Below are 22071 nucleotides of genomic sequence, written 5' to 3'. Positions count from 1 at the left end.
TGTTCTCCAAGAGTCATCAGGCATTATTGAGGAAGACTCAGAGCTGTTATCTTGGAGGTTGCCAAAAGTATGGAATAAAAGGGTGCCATTAATTGTGGCCAATGTATATTAGAGAAAAAACATTTATTTCATAATGAGACTTCCCCTCATTTTTAATTGTTTTACTTCACATTTTTTCGAATAAAAGGTCAAAAGAATTAACAATGCAGATTTATTTTCATAGGCCTCTTTGTTCATATTTACCGGTGCGAGTAATTCTGACAAGGACTATGTGTGTGTGTGTGTGTGTGTGTGTGTGTATCAATTGTTCTATCTCAGCTACAGTAGGGTTGCAAGTGAGCAGGGAATGCATTTTAAAAAGGTGCCAAATTCTGTTTTTGCTTTTTTGATTGTGCATTTGGTCACAGATCTTTATACTGTACTCCATCTGACTGATAATGGAGACGAAGCCAGCATGTTGCCAAATAATCACATTAAGTGAGCTCACACTGATCTGCAGGCTTGTATCAGAGAAGAGAAACCTTACCAAGATACAGCACAAGCCTGAGGATTCAGGGGTTCATTGATTCCACTAATAGCCTGACATAATCCTCTGGTGACCTGTCTCACTGGAGCTACACTCAACTTCAGTACATGTTTAATACATTTTTTGAGGCCAGTCCAAAAACACACTTGGGAGAACCATTGCCTTGGTTACCTGAATAATGGCCAACATGCTGATTCCACATTGTTGTAGATCGTCTTGCTGGAATGGATGGGGAAATAAAATGTTGAAATGAAGTGTTATTTTAAGTTTTTGAACAAGATTATAAAAAAAATAGAAAGAGTTTCTGGTGGTGTTTTAGGGGTTATTGTCATGAAGATTTGAGCTTGTGGTTGGTAAGATTGAAGACACATATTTTTCTTTCTTCTTTCTATTAGTGAAGCACCAAAATCTCGGCAACCAAAATAAAATGTCTGGCAAAATATCAAGAGGTGTCTTGTTGCTGAAGAACTTCACTACGACTGGTTTTTACCTGAGAAGACAACTGAGATCACCCTGAACAGCATGCAATTAGAGTTCAATTACCCATTAACCAAATGTAATTATGAAAACTTTAATTATGGTTTTGTTGTTTTAGAAAAATACATTTAGTGTGCGCTTTTGCTCAGTCATTGTTAACAGCAAGGTATTCAGGGGTTTGACATGGTAATGGATATGACAATGTTGATATGTTTGCTTGGCAGAATAGATCTGCTGTGCTGCTGCTGTTATTGCTACTGCTGGCGAGTAAGTATGGGTCTTGTCAACCCGATCTCACTGCAATTCGTACGTATTTTACGAGGTGGCTAATTCGTACAAATTCATACGAGATTTTTGCTAAATTGTACATATTTTACGAGTTGCCCAATTTGTATGGATTCATTCGAATTTGTACGAATTAGCCACCTCGTACTCACTCCTATGAATTCGTACGAATTGGTTGTGAGATAGCGTTGGTCTTGCTACTTCCAATACATACACGATACACTGCGAGCAAGTAAGACATGCTGCTGCTGAACAATATAGCATACATGAATTACCCGTAGCAGATCTTTACAGGTGGAGCTGGGGAAGGTGGAGGGTTCCTGCTACAACTGCTACAGCAAATGCTGACAAAGTATTTTAAGGTTGAGGAGCTAGCTCATTGGCTATTGATACAGCAGGAACCAATCAGCTGTGCCCTATAGAGAATGATGTGATTGCAAACAGACTGAGTTAAGGACCTATCAGCCTGCACCATCTACAGTTTCATGACAAAACTTTGTATTTCCATATCTTTGAGTAGACTTCACAGAGTTCATCAAATATAGCTTTTTTGAGTGGACTTCTATTTAAAAAAGGAACAGGTTTTCATAGCCGCTGTCAACACTAGTGAGTGAAGCATCTCGTTGTTTCCTCATCTGGTTAAGCTGCTGCTGAGCTCTTATGTTAAGCTACATGTGGACTCCAAGCTATAAACAAGGCCTTGCAGGTTAAAGTGGAACCAAAAAACATTGTTTTGTTGTGGGCGTAGGTGGGCGTTCTGTTGGTTGACACATGCAGCTCGGAACATATATCACACTAAGTCCATATGAGGGTGGTTACCCAAAGAGTTGTCTGCAGCCTTGTGTGGGAGGTGTCATATTTCTCTTACTGTAGTTTAAATTCAGTCCCTTTCATCAGTTCACAGAATGAACAAGAGAGAGACAATAAAAGCAGCAGTGCTGGAAATATGCATCTAAAAATAGCAAACTCATATGTCTCAGGTGCAGTTTCATCTCATGTAATGCTGATAGTGACACAATGATCTGTGCTGAAATGGCAAAAGGAACGGGAAAGTTACAATGTTGTTGTCAAAAAGACCAAAAAAAATATTTATTTATTTAAAATTCGAAATAAATTTTCAATTATTTAAAATTTGTTTATTTAAAATGTATTTATATTTTTTTTATATGTATTTTTTTTTATTTAGTTTAATATAATGTTCTGTCATGAAACTGTAGATAGTGCAGGCTAATAGGTCCTTAACTCAACCTGCTTGCAATCACATAGTTATCTATAGGGTACAGCTGATTGGTGCCTGCCATTTCAGTAGCCAATGAGCTTGTGTGCTTAACTTGAACTGACAACAGGGCTGCGTTCAGCCCCGACAAAACGTTGCACAACGTTTTTTAAACAGAAACGGTGGTGCGTTGAACACACTGTTCTGATGACGCAAGAGTTGCAACTATGGCAGCTGAGAAGGCTATTCTTTGTGTTCTCTGTGAAGAATTTTCGGAGCCTGATGAAGTCGGTATAAATATGTGTTTAATACTACAAAATATGCCCGATGTTACAGTAACTGCACTTGCCGCCCAGAACAAAAGAGAACATCCCAATCGAGAGAAGGGATTGCTGAAACTGAAATGGAAGCACATCTTACCTAATTCAGACTAAAACACATCTATTTAGCCTCACATACTGACTTTATTTGTAGTTCATACTGTTTTAATACCCTGTATTTTCTTTCTCATTTTTAGGAAAAGCACTTAACTACCATTGTTTATTTCTATACCAATACACTTGCAATGAAGCTAAAATAAACAACTACATCATTTTGTTGATATCCTATATTTTTTACAATAAAACTTTCGACAAACATGTCTTCTAATATCCTCAGTTGTTGCGTATACCGAGCTGCATCGAACACATTTGTAAATTTAATACTTTCCTTGAACCCATTGTGCGAGTTCACTTTAATACCACGTGCTTTATATACATGTTGTTGCTGATTGGACTGCAGTTCTGACACACCCACCAAACAAGAGAAAACGTATCTCAAACCCCGTTGCACACCGGTGCACGCCGTTTCCAGGAAACATGACGTTCAACCCGGAAACCGTAGCAAAACGTTGCGCACCGTTTTGAACTTGAACATGCCCCAGCACTTTCAAATGTTGAAACAAACGTTCCAAACATCCAATCAACTTAGAAAATACTGGAACAGAAAGCGAACTGCTGACAGAACTGGGCACAGCTCAGCCTGTAAAACTGCCATCAGCATTACTCATACATCATATATTTTCCTAGGATTTTCCTCAGAAAACTGAAGCCAGACTGCCTAATGCAAGAAAGTTGCCGACAGCAAGGAATAAGAGAATTCAAGCCATAGGACCTGCAAAAACTTGCCCAAAACCATGGGGGAATATCTGTCAGCAGCTATTTAGGTCTCAAAGGCAAAAAGAGAAAAGATATATTTTTTCCTTAATATAACTAATAAAATAATAACATAATGGTCTATTGATCTTGATACCACTAGACAGATTCTGGCACCTGTTCAGGTCAGACCAAAAAAAAGATTCAACAAATTCTTATAAGCACTACATATATGTAACAATGTCCATTTTGTGCAATGGAAAGGTTCCTTGTATGTTAAAGTTTCTTCAGGAACCACTGTTGCCAATAAAGAAGCTTTATTTTAAGAGCATATTCTGATTTTGGCACATTATAGATTTAGTTGATCAGGAAAAATTCTCAAGGACTTGTGATTTGCATCATTGCACACAATAAATTGAAGTCATTTATTAGGAACAGCTGAAATGTTATTCTGTCTGCACAAAGACAACAGATGGTCCACACTTTCTCACTTTCTTTTTCTTCAAATTCCCTTCCCCCTATAACCAAACAAACAGATGTTGGTGCCTGACTTCCTGAACTACTATATGTGCAAAATTATTCTGCTGATGAGAGCATGCAATCATATTTTATGGGGTTCAATGACCGAACCGTGCTACAGAATCTGTTAAAATCCTAAAGATGCAAAGCACCCATATCACCCGTAGCAAAGCAAATATGGTAGCATCCTTTCTATAGGCAATAGTTTATTCCCAGCCTGTCTTGTGCGTGACACATGCAATTAATTATTGGAAGTGAAATGGAAGAAATAAATAGGGACTGTCTAGCATCTCTGGTGGTTACTGTTATTTGTTATCAAATATCCATTTTCATTTAGAAGAATGAGGTGTTCAATTATGTTATATTCAATTGATTGCCATTTATTATAATAACCAAACATCTGGAGTTCATCGTACAATTCCCTGCTCATGATACCAATCAGAGAAAAAGCAATCTTCCTTTACATGCAGCTTATTTTACAATAACATTCCCTGCAGTGCATCATTTTCTTAACCAGTATTTTTGGCTAATTTATTTATCAGTCTTTCCAGTCTGCATATATAATCTGTGGCCAAAGAATGTAAAATTAATATAGTATAATAATAATAAAATTATAATGTTCAAAAATCATTATTATTATTATCCATTTTACGTTCTTTGACAAATGGGCCACAGAAATATGAATGTCTCTGAGGGGTCTCTGATGATGAGTTCCTTCAGTCCAAGTCTGTTCACTGACTTTAAATCAGCACTTGTCTCATTAGTAACTGCAGCTGTCTGCTCAGAGCTGAACCTAATGAGGTGCTGTAACCGCTCTTGCTCAGACACACTGACAGACCTCTGTCTTCCTCCAGTCTCTCATCTGTAAAGAATACACTTCATGTGACTCTCAATGATAGTAGTTTGGCTACACCTGTTCTGTAGCCAAATGATGGCCTTCACATTTAGTGCCAAAATGGTGCACAATTCTTTTTGCATTATTGCACTAATCTCACACAGCCAGATGCATAAAATCAGCTCCACATTGCAGCTTATTCTAGCCAAGAACTGACAGACAAGAAGAGATCATCTGACAGACACACAAAGCGACCAATCATGTGTTTGTACGTGCATATTTCAATATAGCGCTTGCCCTATAGCCCTATCCGACATTAAATTAAGCAATATGCTGTAGGCCAACTATGGCATCACCTCATGTCATCTAGTGAGAAACATTCATCATGGTATCATTTTTACGCTCAACTTTGTAATATTCCAGCTAATCAGTTGTTGTTTATTTAGCAGTGTATCAGTTCATTTGGATCGGTAAAATAAAGCGATGTCCCTGAGGAATTTTAACTAGATTAGCCACTGAATAACTTTTAATTTGAGACTACTTCACACAAGAGATTGTGCAGTAAATGTCACCACTCCAGTTGGTCGGTCACCAGCTGGAGTGCCCTTGAGAACCATCATGAGGGTCATTCCCTCAAAAACTACATTTCCCATAACTCTCTGCCTGGACTCATCATCCCTGATTGCACCCACCTTTATGTCATTATCTTGTTTAGCTCACCCCATATAATCCTGGGCTGCGTTCAGCCCCGACAAAACGTTGCACAACGTTTTTTAAACAGAAACGGTGATGCGTTGAACACACTGTTCTGATGACGCAAGAGTTGCAACTATGGCAGCTGAGAAGGCCATTCTTTGTGTTCTTTGTGAAGAATTTTCAGAGCCTGATGAAGTCGGTATAAATGTGTGTTTAATACTACAAAATATGCCCGATGTTACAGTTACTAAACTTGCCGCCCAGAACAAAAGAGAACATCCCAATCGAGTGAAGGGATTGCTGAAACTGAAATAGAAGCACAAATCTTACCTAATTCAGACTAAAACACATCTATTTAGCCTCACATACTGACTTTATTTGTAGTTCATACTGTTAATACCCTGTATTTTCTTTCTCATTTTTAGGAAAAGCACTTAATTACCATTGTTTATTTCTATACCAAATGTCATACACTTGCAATGAAGCTAAAACTATAAACAACTACATCATTATGTTGATACACTATATTTTTACAATAAAACTTACGACAAACATGTCTTCTAATATCCTCAGTTGTTGCGTATACCGAGCTGCATCGAAGACATTTGTAAATTACTTTCCTTGAACCCATTGTGCGAGTTCACTTTAATACCGCGTGCTTTATATACATGTTGCTGCTGATTGGACGGCAGTTCTGACACACCCACCAAACAAGAGAAAACGTATCTCAAACCCTGTTGCACACCGGTGCGCGCCGTTTCCAGGAAACATGACGTTCAACCCGGAAACCGTAGCAAAACGTTGCGCACCGTTTTGAACTTGAACGTGCCCCAGTATTAGGCTACGTTTACACGTGGCCGGCTATTTTCATAAACGGACATTTCACCCTCTCCGTTTTCAAAAATAACATTGTGCACACCTGTCAGTTTTCAGAAAAGTGTTTGTTACACGAACCCGTGTATATATGCCGTCAAGAGCATGCCAAACCTGTAGGTGGCAGTGGAACAAGAAGCTCAAGCCCACGTTAGCCAATCAGAATCCCGAAAATGGCAACAACAGCAACGAATCACTTCCTCTTTCTCTTTTGAACAAGGTTGCACTTTTGACGCAGGTGCAAGTTCTGTCGCATACTGTGACGTCGACTGCCAAAATCTCCACTCTGGCCGGAGTTTTTAGAAAGAATCGTTTTCATTGGTGAATTATCCGTTTGCGTATAAACAAAGGGAAATGTCTCAGTTTTTCAAAATAACCATGTACGTGTAAATGGGGCCTTGATGTTAAAGACTAAAGGTCATCTGTTATGCTAAACAAATGCAATGATTCAATTTTGCTGCTCCAATCTCACTTAAAATATATCAGCCTCACATATCCTGTAATTAGATTCAATCAATTGTTTCTAATAATAAATGTTCCACCTCCTGTGAGCTTTGTCTATGTTGTGACATTATTTACTAATGGTACAAGGCTACACACACACAGCAGTTAAGAATTGCTACTCAATAAGGGAATTACTACAATTACATGGCGAGCAGCAGAGAGAACGGCTCCTGTTAAACTGTCAAGTCAGATAAGTGAGAAGTAACAACGTTTGATTTCCAGCAGGGGGAGGCGGAATACCAAACTCATTCAATCACTGTCATCCAGAGATGGCTGCTGATCATTCACAGTAAAGTCTTTTTCCAATTAACACTGTAGAATTATGTGAAACAGATTTTCTTTAAATGTTGATTTAAGCGTTGTGGTGTAAACTGTGATAAATGTTTTCATCCTCCTAAAATCAGGTGCTTTATTAAATTAAATTAAATGTTTTTTTTTGTTTTTTTCTCTGCTCAAATATATCAAAGTTCTCTTCAGACGGAACAGATGAACTCACTGTCCTCCATTTTCAAAGCCGTTCAATATTTCGTCTTTTGCTGTGGGGTCAAAGGTCACAGATTAGCTGTAACATTGCTTCCACATCCTTCACTCTTCACTAAAGTGTCTGTTGAGCACTGAAATGAGGTGCAGTGAGTTAGTACACACAGCAAAAGAGCAGTAGGATACTGGTGCAGAAAGGTTTCCTGAACATATGCGGAGTTGATATCCTCCAGAGATCAATGGCCTCCAGGTTGACAGTCATTCTTCCTCTGTATTTATGTCACAGTGAGGGCCTGAGTGTCACGGTAAATGCCATTCTGATGTTCCATTTCTCTTCACATGTCCGCTTTCTAAAAGGAATATGACACACTTTCCCTTTTAGTTGAATCAACTGAGCTGATAATAACAAAAGGGGTTACAGAGAGAACATAGCCAACAACCACACACACAAACACAAGCATTTATGTTTTATTTATTTATTTTTGCATTAGTGTACAGTTGTTCGGAAAAGGTTGACATTGTAAATAGTATGCATACATGCATACTGCTTATTAGAAATGAAGACATGATGATGGAATATTGTTGTCAATAGAATTTTAAGTTGATAAATTGTATTCAAAATAATTCGTTTTTAAAGGGGGAGGATGAATAATTAATAACTTCCCTTTTAAAAACCATCCCTTTATCAAATGCAAATTAGAATTATATAGATTAAATGTTACATAGCCTATTTCTCTCTATATATATCTGATATTCGTGCAAAACAAAAGTAGTGCTTATTGCTTATATTAATTTAAAATATTCATTTTGGCCAGGTCTGGGTATAATCCTGCCTCCAACACGTTGGATGAGGTCTTGTGTGGCAGTACGATCAATGGGAGTTTAATCACAGGGTTTTTCGTGAATGATACATCCAAAATAACCTGCAACAGAAAGAACAAGTTATATTGTTGTTGATTTCAAGAATCTGTAATTCAAGAATATTTCTTATTTGCAACATGTGTATTGTATATTCAAACACATGACATTGAGTGACATTGTCTTTTATTTCCATTCCTTAGTTCCATTAAAACACAAAAAGCAATCAGCAATATACCTGACCAAAGTACATGAACAATTTTTGCTGCTGAAAAGAAATCAGACCCTTTTGGAAACCTGGTCTTGTTTGCGGGTACCTACCTTCAGTCTGTACTCTACTTTGAGGATTCTGCAGTTGTGGATGCTGGTGCTGATTTCTGGGGGAATGACTAATACTTTGGTCAGATTCTGTCTGGTGGAGGACACTAAAGGCTCTCCCTTCTCCTTCAGTATCTGTGTGGTGTGAACGGCTCTCTGGCCTCCAGCAAAGAAGCTCTGCTTCTGGTAGATGATGTACTTTGGCACAATTTTTCGAGTTGAGCTGTTGACAATCTCACCATCAACAACTAGCCCTTCACCTGTTTGAGATTAATTAATTAAAGGTTCTTTTTTTTTTTTTTTTGTTGATAGATTTATTCATTTACCAAAATGCATGTTGTATTGCTTGGGTTACCTTGCTGGTAGCCTGTCTTTGGCAAGAAGATATCCATTGAAATATTTCCAGAGGCAAAAAATATGACATTCTTGTCTTTACTACCATGCTGAGGTACCTGCAGAGGATGAACGTTTTAGAGCTTGTTAGGTTATTACTATCCATAAAGTAACAATTACTTCTGCTAATCTGCAGTTAATCTCACCATTACAGTCAGTGACATTTTTTGACCTTTTACTATTAAAATTGTAAAACTTGTTGTCATTGAATTCTAATATTATTGTTCGACGTTTGTCTGCATTATATGTTTCATGCATTAAATGAGCCTTTGAATATTATATCAGGCCTAAAAATAATGATTTTAATCATACCATCAGTTTTGACTGATCATAATCAGCTCTGGCAAGAAAGTTGAACATTGTGTCAGTTTTGCTCACAGCACGCAAAGACCTGGTCAGCTTGGCCTGAAGTCGGTAGCGGATTTTACCATGAGCACCTTTGAAAGATGACGGCAGCCCCCTGAGAGTAGAGACATTTTCATGAATGACTAACAGTCTTCAGAGAGAAAAACTTGCATCATCAATATTTCAGCATATAGGATATAGCACATTGAAGTATTGACTACATTGCAGAAAGTTACTGAGACTGTTTCAAAGGAAGATTGAGTTTCTCTCAGGAATCAATAAAGTATATATACTGTCGATTTGTAAGTCACATCTATCAACCAGACCGTATGTCTGGTGACTTACTGGTAGGGAAGCTGAAAGGCAAAAGAGAAGACATGTCTACCGGCCACTAGAGTAACAGAGCCTATAGCAAAAAAAGATACAGACACAGACACATATATATATATGTGTGCATATATATAGGGAAAAAATGCTATTAAACATACAGTATATTTAACATTTAATATTTTAAATATACAGTCTTAATGTTGTTTCTACATTCATTTGGACATTCAGTGTGAAAATATGTATTAAAATATAGTATTATAGGCTATTACATGTTGTAATATTAGGTGCAATTAATAGTGATTAATTACAGAAAATGTGCAATTAATTAGTTAATTTTTTATATACACTACCAGTCAAAAGTTTTGGATCGTAAGATTTTTAAAGTTTAAAAAAAAAAGTCTCTTCTGCTCACCAAGGCTGCATTTATTTGAGAAAAAAAACAAAAAAAAACAGCATTATTGTGAAATATTATTACGATTTAAAACAGCTGTTTTCTATGTGAATATATAGTAAAGTGTAATTTATTCCTGTGATCAAAGCTGAATTTTCAGCATCATTACTCCAGTCTTCAGTGTCACATGATTCTTCAGAAATCATTCTAATATGATGATTTGATGCTCAAGAAACATTTCTCGTTATTATCAATGTTGAAAACAGTTATTTACATTTTTATTTCAGGATTATTTGATGAATAGAACATTCAAAAGAACAGCATTTATCTGAAATAGAAAGTTTTTGTAACATTAAAGGGATCATACATTGTTTTCCTTTTTCTTTAGTGTGTTTTAGCTGTTAGTGCAAGTATAAGATCTGCAGATTTACAAAGCTCAAAGTGTCATACCTAAAGATATATTCTTTATAACTGTTGAGGCTCAGCCACGCTTTCCTAAAACGATTCGTTCAAACACACCTCCACAAATCTACGTCAGTATGTGGGAGCAGAGTTTCATAACACCACCCAAATGTACACGCAAAGAAAGAAGGCGGAACTTTTATTCTCACTGTATTATTGTTGCGCCGGCGCCGCCATGTCGTGGAGACGCTGTGTTTTTCGTGGCGAAAGCCAAACTACTTTGTTTGGCCTTCCAAAAGAGGACACAATTATAAAACAGCGGTTAAGCTTTCTTTACAACACTGTTCCAGAACAGTACAACCAAAAAAAATTTTTTTTTGGACTGTTTCCAGAACCTGGGAGAGTACGTAACAAGGTCGGCTGTGCACAAAGGCTGATTCTTGAAAGTGGGGCAATTCCATCTTTGCATGTACATTCTGGTGCTTCTGACTCACAGACACAGCCTGTAAGTATGTTTTCATTATTTAAAGGATTAGTTCACCTCAAAATGAAAATTTCCTGATAATTTACTCACCCCAATGCCATCCAAGATGTTCATGTCTTTCTTTCTTCAGTGGAAAAGAAATTAAGTTTTTTGAGGAAAACATTTCAGGATTTTTCTCCACACAATGGACTTCAACAGTAACCAAATTGTTGAAGTCCAAATCAATAGAAAACAGTTATTTTAAATTGTCATAATATTTATCAATATTACGTTTTCTTTTATGTTGTTTTTGGTATTTTTAATCAAATAACTTCTTTTAAAAACTTTAAAAATCTTAGGCTACCTATCCAAAACTTTTGACTGGGGGCGTATATACATACTGTATAGCCTATTAGTGTTGTGTGTTAAATATATGAAATATATGCACAACATATTATAAAATATATGTATAATATATGAAATATTATGTTAAAGAAATACAGTCCATTTTTATCTCTTCAGTACAGTATACATCTACGCATAAAATGCAAAGATTGCTTTTCACAGATGAGTGTGTATAACAGCATATGCATCATCAGATATTACCATCTGCTTTGTCCTCCGGTAAGACAGATAAGACGGTTTGTGAGAAATACTTCTCTTTATCCCAGTACGTCACATTATTTTCCCCTTGTGATTCAGTCCATGCCACATCAGCCTTGCCTTTTGCCTTGACAGTGAGAGTTTTGATCTTGGTTTCCTTTGACACCTCCACAATAACTCTTCCTGCCAAAGTATCCCCATTGCTGAATGTGTTGCGATCATTTAAGGCATCATACTCAATGGCGAAGTTCCGGATTGTCATCTCCAGGAAGAGCAGGTCAAGTCTAAAATTGTAAGCGTATTTGTAGGATATACCTGGAGTTGAAATAATCCCTTCTGTTTTCTTTATCCGTGTTTTGAAAATACACCTGTTGGCATCTCCCTGACGGACTCACCAAACTGGCTCAGCGGGTTTCACCTCGGAAAGACATAGACCTTACCTCAACAGGTCTAGCATGTAAACTGAAAGTAAACCACATGATGAAATGAACGAGCTGTATGTATTTCTATGGTGTTAGTGACCAAAGAGTCTATTGGGAAAATCTGTTTTTAGAGCATGTGAGGGAGCAAACATGAATACGGAAGAGCTTGTGAACAACAGTCCCTTTGCTCTCGCTGCACCTGCTCCACAAACCTGAGCTTTAATCAGTGCAGTTCATCATGGATTTGTGTTTTGTGATTGAAGAGAATTTTAACCACAATCTTGTCTATTGTTTAATAATTGCCCTCATTTATTTGAACATACTCTTTGTGTCAGCAACATGCAATGATGGATGAAGCAATTATGATTGAATGGAAATATGTTGGATGACATTTCTAAGTGCTGGATTATTTTTTGGAGTAGATCAATTTTCTCCTTTTTTCAAGCACCGGTAATATATGATGGCAATGCAATAATGAAGTTAATAATGAAGGGATGACTTTGAATAAGTCAATTAAAAGCTTTTATTGGCCACTGCATCCTTCTGTTCTAAATATTTTATAAATATTTTTCTTAATCCGTAAAAAAATTTGTGCCTTGTTAAAGACGTGCCACTTTTTTTGCTCTGCAGGTCTGCCCGAAAAGCAATGGTTCACAAGCAAGCTTGATTTTAAAACATTTATAGTCTTATATATTGTTGCCAATATTAAATAATATGCAGTTAACATTTACTTATTTGCTTATACTTATTTATTTGTTGGTTTTTGTTATCCATTTTTGAAGAATCTACCTTTTTAGTATTTGGTTAAATTAAAATATTCTATTAGATTCCCATCATTAAGCAGTCATCATCAACGTTCTAAATATTTTTCCTGTTGTTGCACATTTCCGTTGCCTCATGTAACATACTTAAAAAGGACGCACCAAATAGTATGATTTTCGTTGCAAGGACAATTCTGTCAAAGAAAACTGAATCAAAATATATTTTTTTAATTGCTTTCATAATGTGTTTAATAGCTAATAACAGGAATGTGTGCAAATCAGTCACAAGACCCATGACATGATCCGACCAATGTATGGAAAGGAACCTGATAATATCAGTGTTATAGTGCATGAAGTTGCAAGAAGGGCGAAATTTGATTCTATAGATTTTCTGAAAATTGCCGAACACACTTACTGTCTGTAACATGATTCTAAGCTGATATAGTCATGGGTTTTCAAGGACAGATTCATTAGACTTGTTGTATATTTGTTTCACATCCAGCATTTCATTAAATACAAATTAGAATTAGCTGATTAGTAGCTGACCTGATTCCCAATTGTTTTCAAGTTGTTAATAAATTCTATGTAAATTATTTAAGCATGATGATTTGTTGAAATATATATGGTTTGAATCAAAATGATTGGATGTTTTTAGCCTCTGTAATGAGTAAATGAGAGAACATAATGTCATAATGTCAGCATATCAGGCAATAAGTTTTTAGTTGCTTTAGTATAATACAGTTATCTAAGCACTGCTCCAACATTGCTTATAACCTATTACGTTTTTTCTCCAGCAAGTGGTTATAGTCTTTTTTTAAGGTTTTCAGGTTTTCGGACCGAAGGTTTTCAGATTATGTTTTTCTAATTAAGGACTGCGGTCTAATCTTCAATGGCCTCCAGTAGGGCATAAAATAAAGAGCAATGACACAAATGAGAGCCAGGAAAGGATTTACACTCTTATCTAACTCAGTTGGGTCAGCAAGCATGAATGAAGTATAAGTGTGCTGTTCTAGTTGAAGCTCCAATAATTTATTCAGGCTTAAGCTTGAATAAACATCTACATCAGAGCCGATTCAATGATGCTGAAAGCTAAACGTTCCGTAAAGATACTTTTTAAGGATTCGGAAATGGAAAAATCCATCCTCCTGGATTTCAGGTGTGTCCTGCTGTGAATTAAAGGTGCAGTCAGTAACTTAAATGTACCATACTGACCAGTGCAACATGAACAAAAATAGACTAATAGACAAAAATGGGAAAATAGAATCGTTTTTTGAGGTAAAGTTTGAGGACTTAAATATCTGGGGGGAAATACACTCCAAAGTCCAAACTCTCTCTAGTATTGGTAAAGGAGTAGTTTTTTAACACATTTTGACCTACAGTTTTTCAAATGAGTGTTGAAGATAACATCTGACAAAAAAGATGCCCCCTTGGCATGTCTCTGAGATTGTCAAACAAGCATTGTGTAAAATGATGAGCTAACAGAGCTGTTATGGGCCAGGCTGTCCACAGAGCTGATCGATAGTACAGTGCAGTATATTTATGGAGAAGACATCAGGCTTAAAAGGCCCAGTAAGACAGAAACGGAGGGGCAGGGAGACCAGTAATCAAGCAGATCTATAAATTGCTATGAGGTATAAAGCATAAAAGGAGAAAATTAAATTATTTTTTGTAATTAAATTGATTTAATAAACGCAAGCACACATACATAAGTTTGAAAAATGGTTCTAGCACACTTCTATTAACCATCTTACTTGAAGGAAATCTTTAAATCATTGACATAAATCAATGATAACAGGTTTAATCAAGCACCTTGGGATTTCTAGCACCCTCACACTCTAATACTCACATATACAGAAACATACGATGTGTGGATCCTGATGTATTTAGAAAAATGTATTGATGTTATGCATTTTAAAGTCATCCTGACCGACTGTGCCTCCATCATGTCAGCTTTTTGAGCAATTTAACGTCTGAAAGATGTGCTGAGTTATTGTACACACAGAAAAAAAGGTGTAAAAATTGTACCTTTAGGGGTACAACAGCTTGTCACTGCGCCGGTATCCTTAAAAGGACATCTTTGTACCTTTTTTTTTTTTTTTTACTACAAAAAGGTTCATAGTAGTACCTTAAGATATGTATTTGTACTCTATATGCACCTTTTAGGAGTAAAAAAGGTACAAAGATGTCCTTTTAAGCCTGTCCAGTGACAAGCTGTTGTACCCCTAAAGCAGGGTTTCTCAAACTCTGTCCTGGAGGGCCACTGTCCTGCACAGTTTAGCTCCTCCAACCCTGATCAAACACACCTGAGCAAGCTAATCAATGTCTTCAGGATCACTAGAAACTCACAGCTAGGTGTGTTTGATCAGGGTTGGAGCTAAACTGTGCAGCCCTCCAGGACCAAGTTTGAGGAACCCTGCCCTAAAGGTACAATTTTTACACCTTTTTTTCCCCCGTGTGTGTGTGTTGTATTCTTTTTATATTTTGTATTTCTTGCAACAGACGGGCATGTTTTTTCCTGTAATGCTTCAATATGAAATAGACTAAATTTATTAAGATGCTGATTATTTTATTCTATACACTGCAATGATTTGCTTTCTGATAGCAAGCAAAAGGCATGGTTGTACAAGTTTACCTTAAAAAAAAAAGAAATTGTTCCAATAAATGTTTTGATTTGTGTCTCATTGACTTGTTATACTACGGTTTGTGTGTTAATGATTTGTCCACAGAGTTTACAAAGATACACACTGCCCTCTACAGGTAGATCCATGCTTTGAATAAATAAATAAAACTAATGTAAACAGACGTTTAGACTGTGCAATGTAGTTGCTGGAGACCACCTTTGCATTCTGACACGCCAGGGGTGTAAACAGCCTTTTTAAGTGGACACTACACTCATTGGCCGCAGTGAATGAGATTTCACCAAGACATGATCCTGGATCAACATCTTTGTTGATCCTAGAACAACATTCCTATCAACCAGTCAGATTTTAGGGACAAGTTTACAGTTTTTTTCAACTTTAGGCTTACAAAAGGGTTAGGTGCTTCTACATCAGTGTTATTCACCTATCATTTCCCTCTGATTTTAAGGAGAAGTTATGGGTATAGGTTTAGGGTTACGGACAGTAATGTTGTTCCAGAACGTCTTTCTTGGCAAAATCAAAAAGGAGGTTAGAGCTGGCTCTCTGGTGCATACCTGGATCTGAACACACTCAAAACAGTGGAGTGGACTTCAGAGTAGTGTGGACTTCAGGAGGAACACCCCAGCACTCCCACCATCATGAAGAGAGTCATTCAATACTAGAGTCATTCAGGTTCCTGGGCTCTACCATCTCTCAGGACCTGAAATGGGACACTCACATAAGGCTTCATTGTGTATTCATTCACCAGCTAATGAAGTTCACCCTGCCACAGCAGTTCTACTCTGCAGTTATAGTGTCGGTCCTCTGCACTTCTGTAACTGTCTGGTTCGCTACCTAATCATACCTCAGAAGACTACAGCGGATAGTCCGGACTGCTGAGAGAATCATCGGTGCATCCCTTTTCACTTCCAAGAACTGCACTCATTAAGAGTGAGTAAAAGTGAAAATCACTCTGGACCCCTCACATCCAGGCCACTTCCTCTGTTGCCTTCTGGTCAGCGCTTCAGAGCACTGAGCACCAGAACAGCAAGGTGCTCATGAATATTTAAATGCCCCCACTGGGAAATAAACATGTGCAATTACAGAACACTATTTATACTCAACCCAGTCTACATATATCTCCACATTCCCTTGCATTGTATATAACATATCTACCTGTACATACAGTCATACTGTCCATTATTAAATTGTCCACTTTAATCACTTATTTTATTTTTATAATCTGTCTTGTCTGTGCTGGAAGCTTCTGTCACCAAGACAAATTCCTTGTATGTGTAGGCATAACTGGCAATAAAGCTCTTTATGATTCTGATTCTGATTAATTGTTTTTAATTAAATAAGGAGTACTTTGACATAAAACTGCATAATGACCTCAATTATGACTAATTGCTTTATTATTTCTTAACCTTTGGGTTAAGTTAGGTGCCACTGTCTGTTTTGTTTTTTAAAAGTTTTGAACTTTTTCGTGTTGAAACGGATTTGTTACAGCAGAAAATTGATTGATTATTCAGAATTCAACAATGTAGGCTAAACGTCACCCTCAATGGATTACATGGTCCTGGAGTTCCCTAGTTTTAAGATGATTAACACTTACAGGAAAAGACTGCCTGCACGGATGTGGGAGGTTCATTGTGAGTGCATGTGGAAAACTAGAAATTTACCTGGATTTTGACGGACATCCTGCTGTCACTTGTCAGTAACTGTTGTGAAATGCTGAAATGCCCTTTATTATATATATTCTGTCAATAAAAACATACCCTAAAACAACCTTACCCTTCTCTACATCAAATATTATTTATCTAAAATGGTTATTGTTAACAAAATAATTTCTTAAAAATGATTATAAATTATTAGTTTAATTATTATTAAATGATTACAATTATTTTTTGTAAAGAGCTTGCTTTTATGATTATACAAATCTCTCATTTGCATTTACACAATGCAATCATCTGTGTAAATGGAATAGCTATAAGGTATACAAAAACTAAAAGTTAACTAAAATCAACCTGCCTTAGCTTATAACTGAACCTAAGGTTGTTTATTCTTTCTTCTTTATACAACCTCTTCCTGCTTTTCTCCACCCAAATTTTACTGTGTTTGTGTTATGTCAGCAGCACACAAATGTGTTTATTATTGGGACAGCCACATTCTTGCAGAATTAGTAAGTTACAAATTAGTGGTCCAGAAAATATGCTCACCTTAGAGTGACCAATTACCCAACCTCATACAAACGCACAAAAATGAACCCAGCATTGTCATGTCAGGGCCTGCATGTGGTTGGTTGTGCTAGCAGCTGCTCCTGACTCAAGCCAGGGGGAAATTCCCTAACCTGCTGCCTTGAGAGGAACTGTTGATTTATACATAAAGTTGAAACTTGGTGGTGGTGATGATGATGATGGTATTGTTTGTGGATACTGAGGGGATTCTTCCGATAAATTATACTAAACACAGGTCAATAAGACTGTGAATGTTGTGGTGCTTCCTGAAACCTATGTGAAACACATTTTAAAGTTCTAAATACCTGGTATTCTCTCTCAAAAGACATCTCTGAGAAACTAATGCGTGTCTAAGAAAAAAGAAAAAATGAAATAAACATATTTAAACTGTTATAGAGGCGTAGTCTTGTGTATTCCAACATGTTAAATAAGCTCTAATTATATGTGGGTTAATCAAGCTTTGTGGTAAATTCCTCTCACTGCGGCACTGAGTGATCAACCACAGCTTTACAACTGTTTTCCTTCACCAACTTAAAGAATCCTTTCTGCTCAAACAGCACTTCTCTCACTCCTCATTGACTGTCTTTGGTAAAATCCATCCTTTTTTAGATTTAACCCCCATCCCACTTTTTGTTTGTTGTGTTAACGTTGTTTCTTTCATTCTGCACTTGAATGTAACCTAATTGCCCTTTAAACTGACCTTGTTAAATAAGTCTGTTGTGCATTGCATATAACTCTCTTTTTTATTTTGAGTGTGGTTTTGCTGCGGTTGTGTGTATTTATATGTACATCTCTACATTTCTGTCTCTATATTTCTACAGTGTCTAGCTGAATAGACACTGCTGGGTTAAAAACGTAAGTGTTTTTTCAATGGAAGGGAGGAAATGGAAATGGAAAACCACAGGTCTTGCTGAGTTCAGCTTTTGGCTGCTTTGAGGTGACAGTAAATTCTGGATATTGTGCAGTTTATCAGTTAATGCTGAGCAAAAAAAACAAACAAAAAAACATCTGTTTTCTCTGTTTTTTGCACACCATTTTATTTTTCCCTTAAACGCATACCTCTGGACTTTAGTGACCCGGGATGTCATTCACTACCCCACTCTTCATTCATTCATTTTTTTTTTTAAGTTAGACATCAACCTTCTTAGTATTTCTCAATCAATTCATTATACACAATATAACAATATTTTTTATATAACAGAATGCCTGTTTTCCCATTCATTTTTTGTGAGTATTTTTTTCTGCACAACACTAATTGAAGTTTTGATGACTGAATAAGTGCAATTAACCTTTATTCCACAAGGTGGCAATGTCTGAAGTGAATAATGATGAGGTGACGCTTCACTCTTTGGGACTTATTTTAATGATCTAAGCGCATGGTCTAAAGCGCACGGCGCAAGTGCACTTAGAGAGTGTACAAATCCACTTTTGCTAGTTTAACAACGGGAAAAATGGTCGCCCCGGCGCATGGTCTAAAAGGGTTGTCCCTATTCTCTTAATGAGTAATGGGTGTGTTTTGGGCGTAACGATGCGTTAAACCAATCATTTCCAAATTCCAATTCCCTTTAAAAGCCTGTTGCTATTTACAAGGCGGAATTTGCAAGCGGAAAGACTGAACGCGTCTCCAGAGAGGAAACGGATCTGCTCGTGTGCAGTTAAAGTGCGCAAGCAGACCATCTACGGGACAAGCCGGATTCCACCATATCTTTATGTACACAATATTAATCTTTTACATTGTAATCCTTTTATTTGTAATATAAGTATGTTTGTGTGCTGCTGTGCGTCCCTGTGTGTGTAATAAGCAGAGTGTATGCACATTGTGCACCAGCCTATAAGCGTATTTGCGCCCTTTAAATAACCCCCAAAAAATAATACTGTGCCATTGACTTTAGGCCAGGTTTCAGTTGGCGCAGTCTATTTCGGTTGCCTCAAAATAGCAACACGCCAACAACGCGCCTGAACACACCTCGTTTTCAGACCAGCACGCCCATGGGCGCACAAATGGGCGCAAATGCATTTGCTATTTAAACAACGTGGCGCAGAATGTGAAAAAGATAACCAGGCTGAAACTAGCAAAAAACACTTGCGTTTTGCCGCGTTGCGCCAGGAGTATGATAGGGCCCATAGTTACCACAGGCAGAAAACAAAAGAATATAAAAATGGAGGAAAAGGGGGAAAAAGTAATAAATGTGATGAAATGGGGTGCAAGTATCATCACTGAAAAGAATATATGTGGCAATGAGATGAAACCGAAATAGACTGCGCCAACTGAAACCTGGCCTAAAGTCAATGGCACAGTATTATTGTTATAGTATTTGGATTGGCAGCTAAATCTCAGTTAAAAAAGTTAGATGCTGTCCAGGCACAGGCTCTGAGAATATGATGTGTGGAGCTTTCAAAACAACTCCTGTAACAGCCATACAGGTAGAAATGGGAGAATTGCCACTAGAGTTAAAAAGGAAGCAGTTGATGGCAAACTATTGGACAGGTTAACAAGGGCATAATACTGTAATTCACATCTCACTAAAGCAGTACTGCAGGAGAGCTGGGAGTATAAGAAAAATCTAAAGGAACATTTTGGATGGATTGGAAATGATATAGCCAAAGAATTAGAAGTGTTTCATTTGAGGATAAGTCCCATGGTAGTTTATCCAGAGACTGCTCCATGGAATATAGTTTGGCCTGAGGTAGACTGGTCTGTGTTACAGGAAAAAAGGTAGGCACAGGAGGATTCTAATTTGGAAAGAGTGTTCAATAATCGGGTAATGGAAAAATATAATGAATACGTCCAGATTTATACAGGTGGTGCTAAGAATCCAGAGACGGAAGCAACACGATTGGGGGTGGTGATAACGGATAAAGGAATAGGAATCAATAGAAGAACATCTAATAAATTAGGGGTTTATTCATTGGAAATGCTGGCAATGTTATTAAAATGTTAATGTTAAAATTGTATTAAATGATGGGTAGAAAAGACGGGACAGAACAAAGTTTTGGTATGCTCAAATGCACCATCAGTTTTAGCAAGCCTAAGGTTATTCTATTCCAAAAGGTGTCAAGATATTCAGTTTGAAGTACTCCAGTCAGTAACAAGAATAGTAAATGCTGTCAAGATATTCTGTTTGAAGTACTCTAGTACTACTCTAGTTAGTAACAAAAATAGTTAATCAAGGAAGACAGGTAAAATTGATATGGGTTCCAGGACATGTAGGGATAAGGGGGAATGAAATAGCAGATAGCAAAAAGGGCGTTAACAAAAGGAAATATAGAAATGCAAGTAAGTAAAGGGTTAAAGGGTTAGTTCACCCAAAAATGAAAATTCTGTCTGTAAGACTTTCGTTCATCTTTTGAACACAAATTAAGATATTTTTTATTAAAATCTGAGAGCTGGATCACTCCTCCACAGGCTTCTATGGGATCGAAACTTGCCGGCCCAGAAAAGTTACTAAAGACAACGTTAAAATAGTCCAAGTGACTACAGTGGCTCAACCTTAAGTTTATCAAGCAACGAGAATACTTTTTGTGTGCTAATATGTAATAATGATTGGTGAAACATTCATGCATTTCACAGTTTTCCTGTGAAATTTTGCCTTAATTATATTACTATTTTTTTAAGTATTGATTTAGCTGTAACAGTTTCAATCATTCATTTGTTTTTATGGTTTACAACAAATGTAGAATCTGCAGTTTGCACTGATATGATTAATATCTCTCTTGCGAACAATTCATCCAGGAAACAACATCATTCTGACAGCTGAACACCCAATTAGCCTCTTTCTCAGGGACTTAAATGAATCATTACAGTGAGGCCTGCTCTATGAAAAGATTTGCAGAACTACATCAGCCAGACAGAAGAGTCATCTGGGATTTATCAACACCAGCCCTTTGAGTCACAGATCCCATGGATCACAGACATCAATTTATTTTGATGTTGCTTTTTCTTTTCAGCCTGGTTTCACATGACACCTTAGGCTCTAAATAATAATGTCAATAATGTCAATGAAATTCTTCAGTTTTGTGGGACAGGTGAACTTCAACTTCACCAAAAAAAAAAAAAAAATATATATATATATATAAATAATATTTGGTGGTTGTATCGTATTGGTTTGGATTTAATGCATTGTTTTATATGTAATGCGATAATTTGTTTTATTCTAATTTTGGGTGACCTTTTGAAGAACTGGCCTGAGATGACATCTGAGGATGAGCCTACAGGCCTCACTTTGGCTCATTTACAGTCTTGTTTCTGTTGATTAATCAGCACTGTCCCTGTCAAACAAAGACCGAAAACAAAGGCCCTGCACAATACACACATAATTCCAAAAACACATACTGTATATGCACTTGAATTTAAGTGCTGCAGGGTGTATCCAGTGACACGATGGA

The 22071-nt window shown here is 36.9% G+C and overlaps 1 protein-coding gene across 1 annotated transcript; it reads right to left on the bottom strand.

The window, feature by feature from the left end:
• Nucleotides 1-7996: 7996 nt before the first annotated feature.
• On the bottom strand, nt 7997-12104 carry LOC311066436 (arrestin domain-containing protein 3). Its single transcript, XM_084087619.1, has 6 exons — nt 11651-12104; nt 9804-9864; nt 9426-9573; nt 9076-9172; nt 8724-8980; nt 7997-8467 (listed from the first exon to the last, which is right to left on the bottom strand). The coding sequence occupies exons 1-6, from the start codon at nt 11907-11909 to the stop codon at nt 8333-8335; spliced, it is 957 nt and encodes a 318-aa protein (XP_083943745.1). The 5' UTR covers nt 11910-12104; the 3' UTR covers nt 7997-8332.
• Between the last annotated feature and the right edge of the window lie 9967 nt (nt 12105-22071).

The sequence above is a fragment of the Abramis brama genome (genome assembly GCF_963993115.1).
Source record: "Abramis brama genome assembly, chromosome: 16".
NCBI classification, from domain to species: Eukaryota; Metazoa; Chordata; class Actinopteri; order Cypriniformes; family Leuciscidae; genus Abramis; species Abramis brama.
The sequence above is the reverse complement of the archived record's forward strand: the minus strand, read 5'-3'. Positions and strand labels throughout refer to the sequence as shown.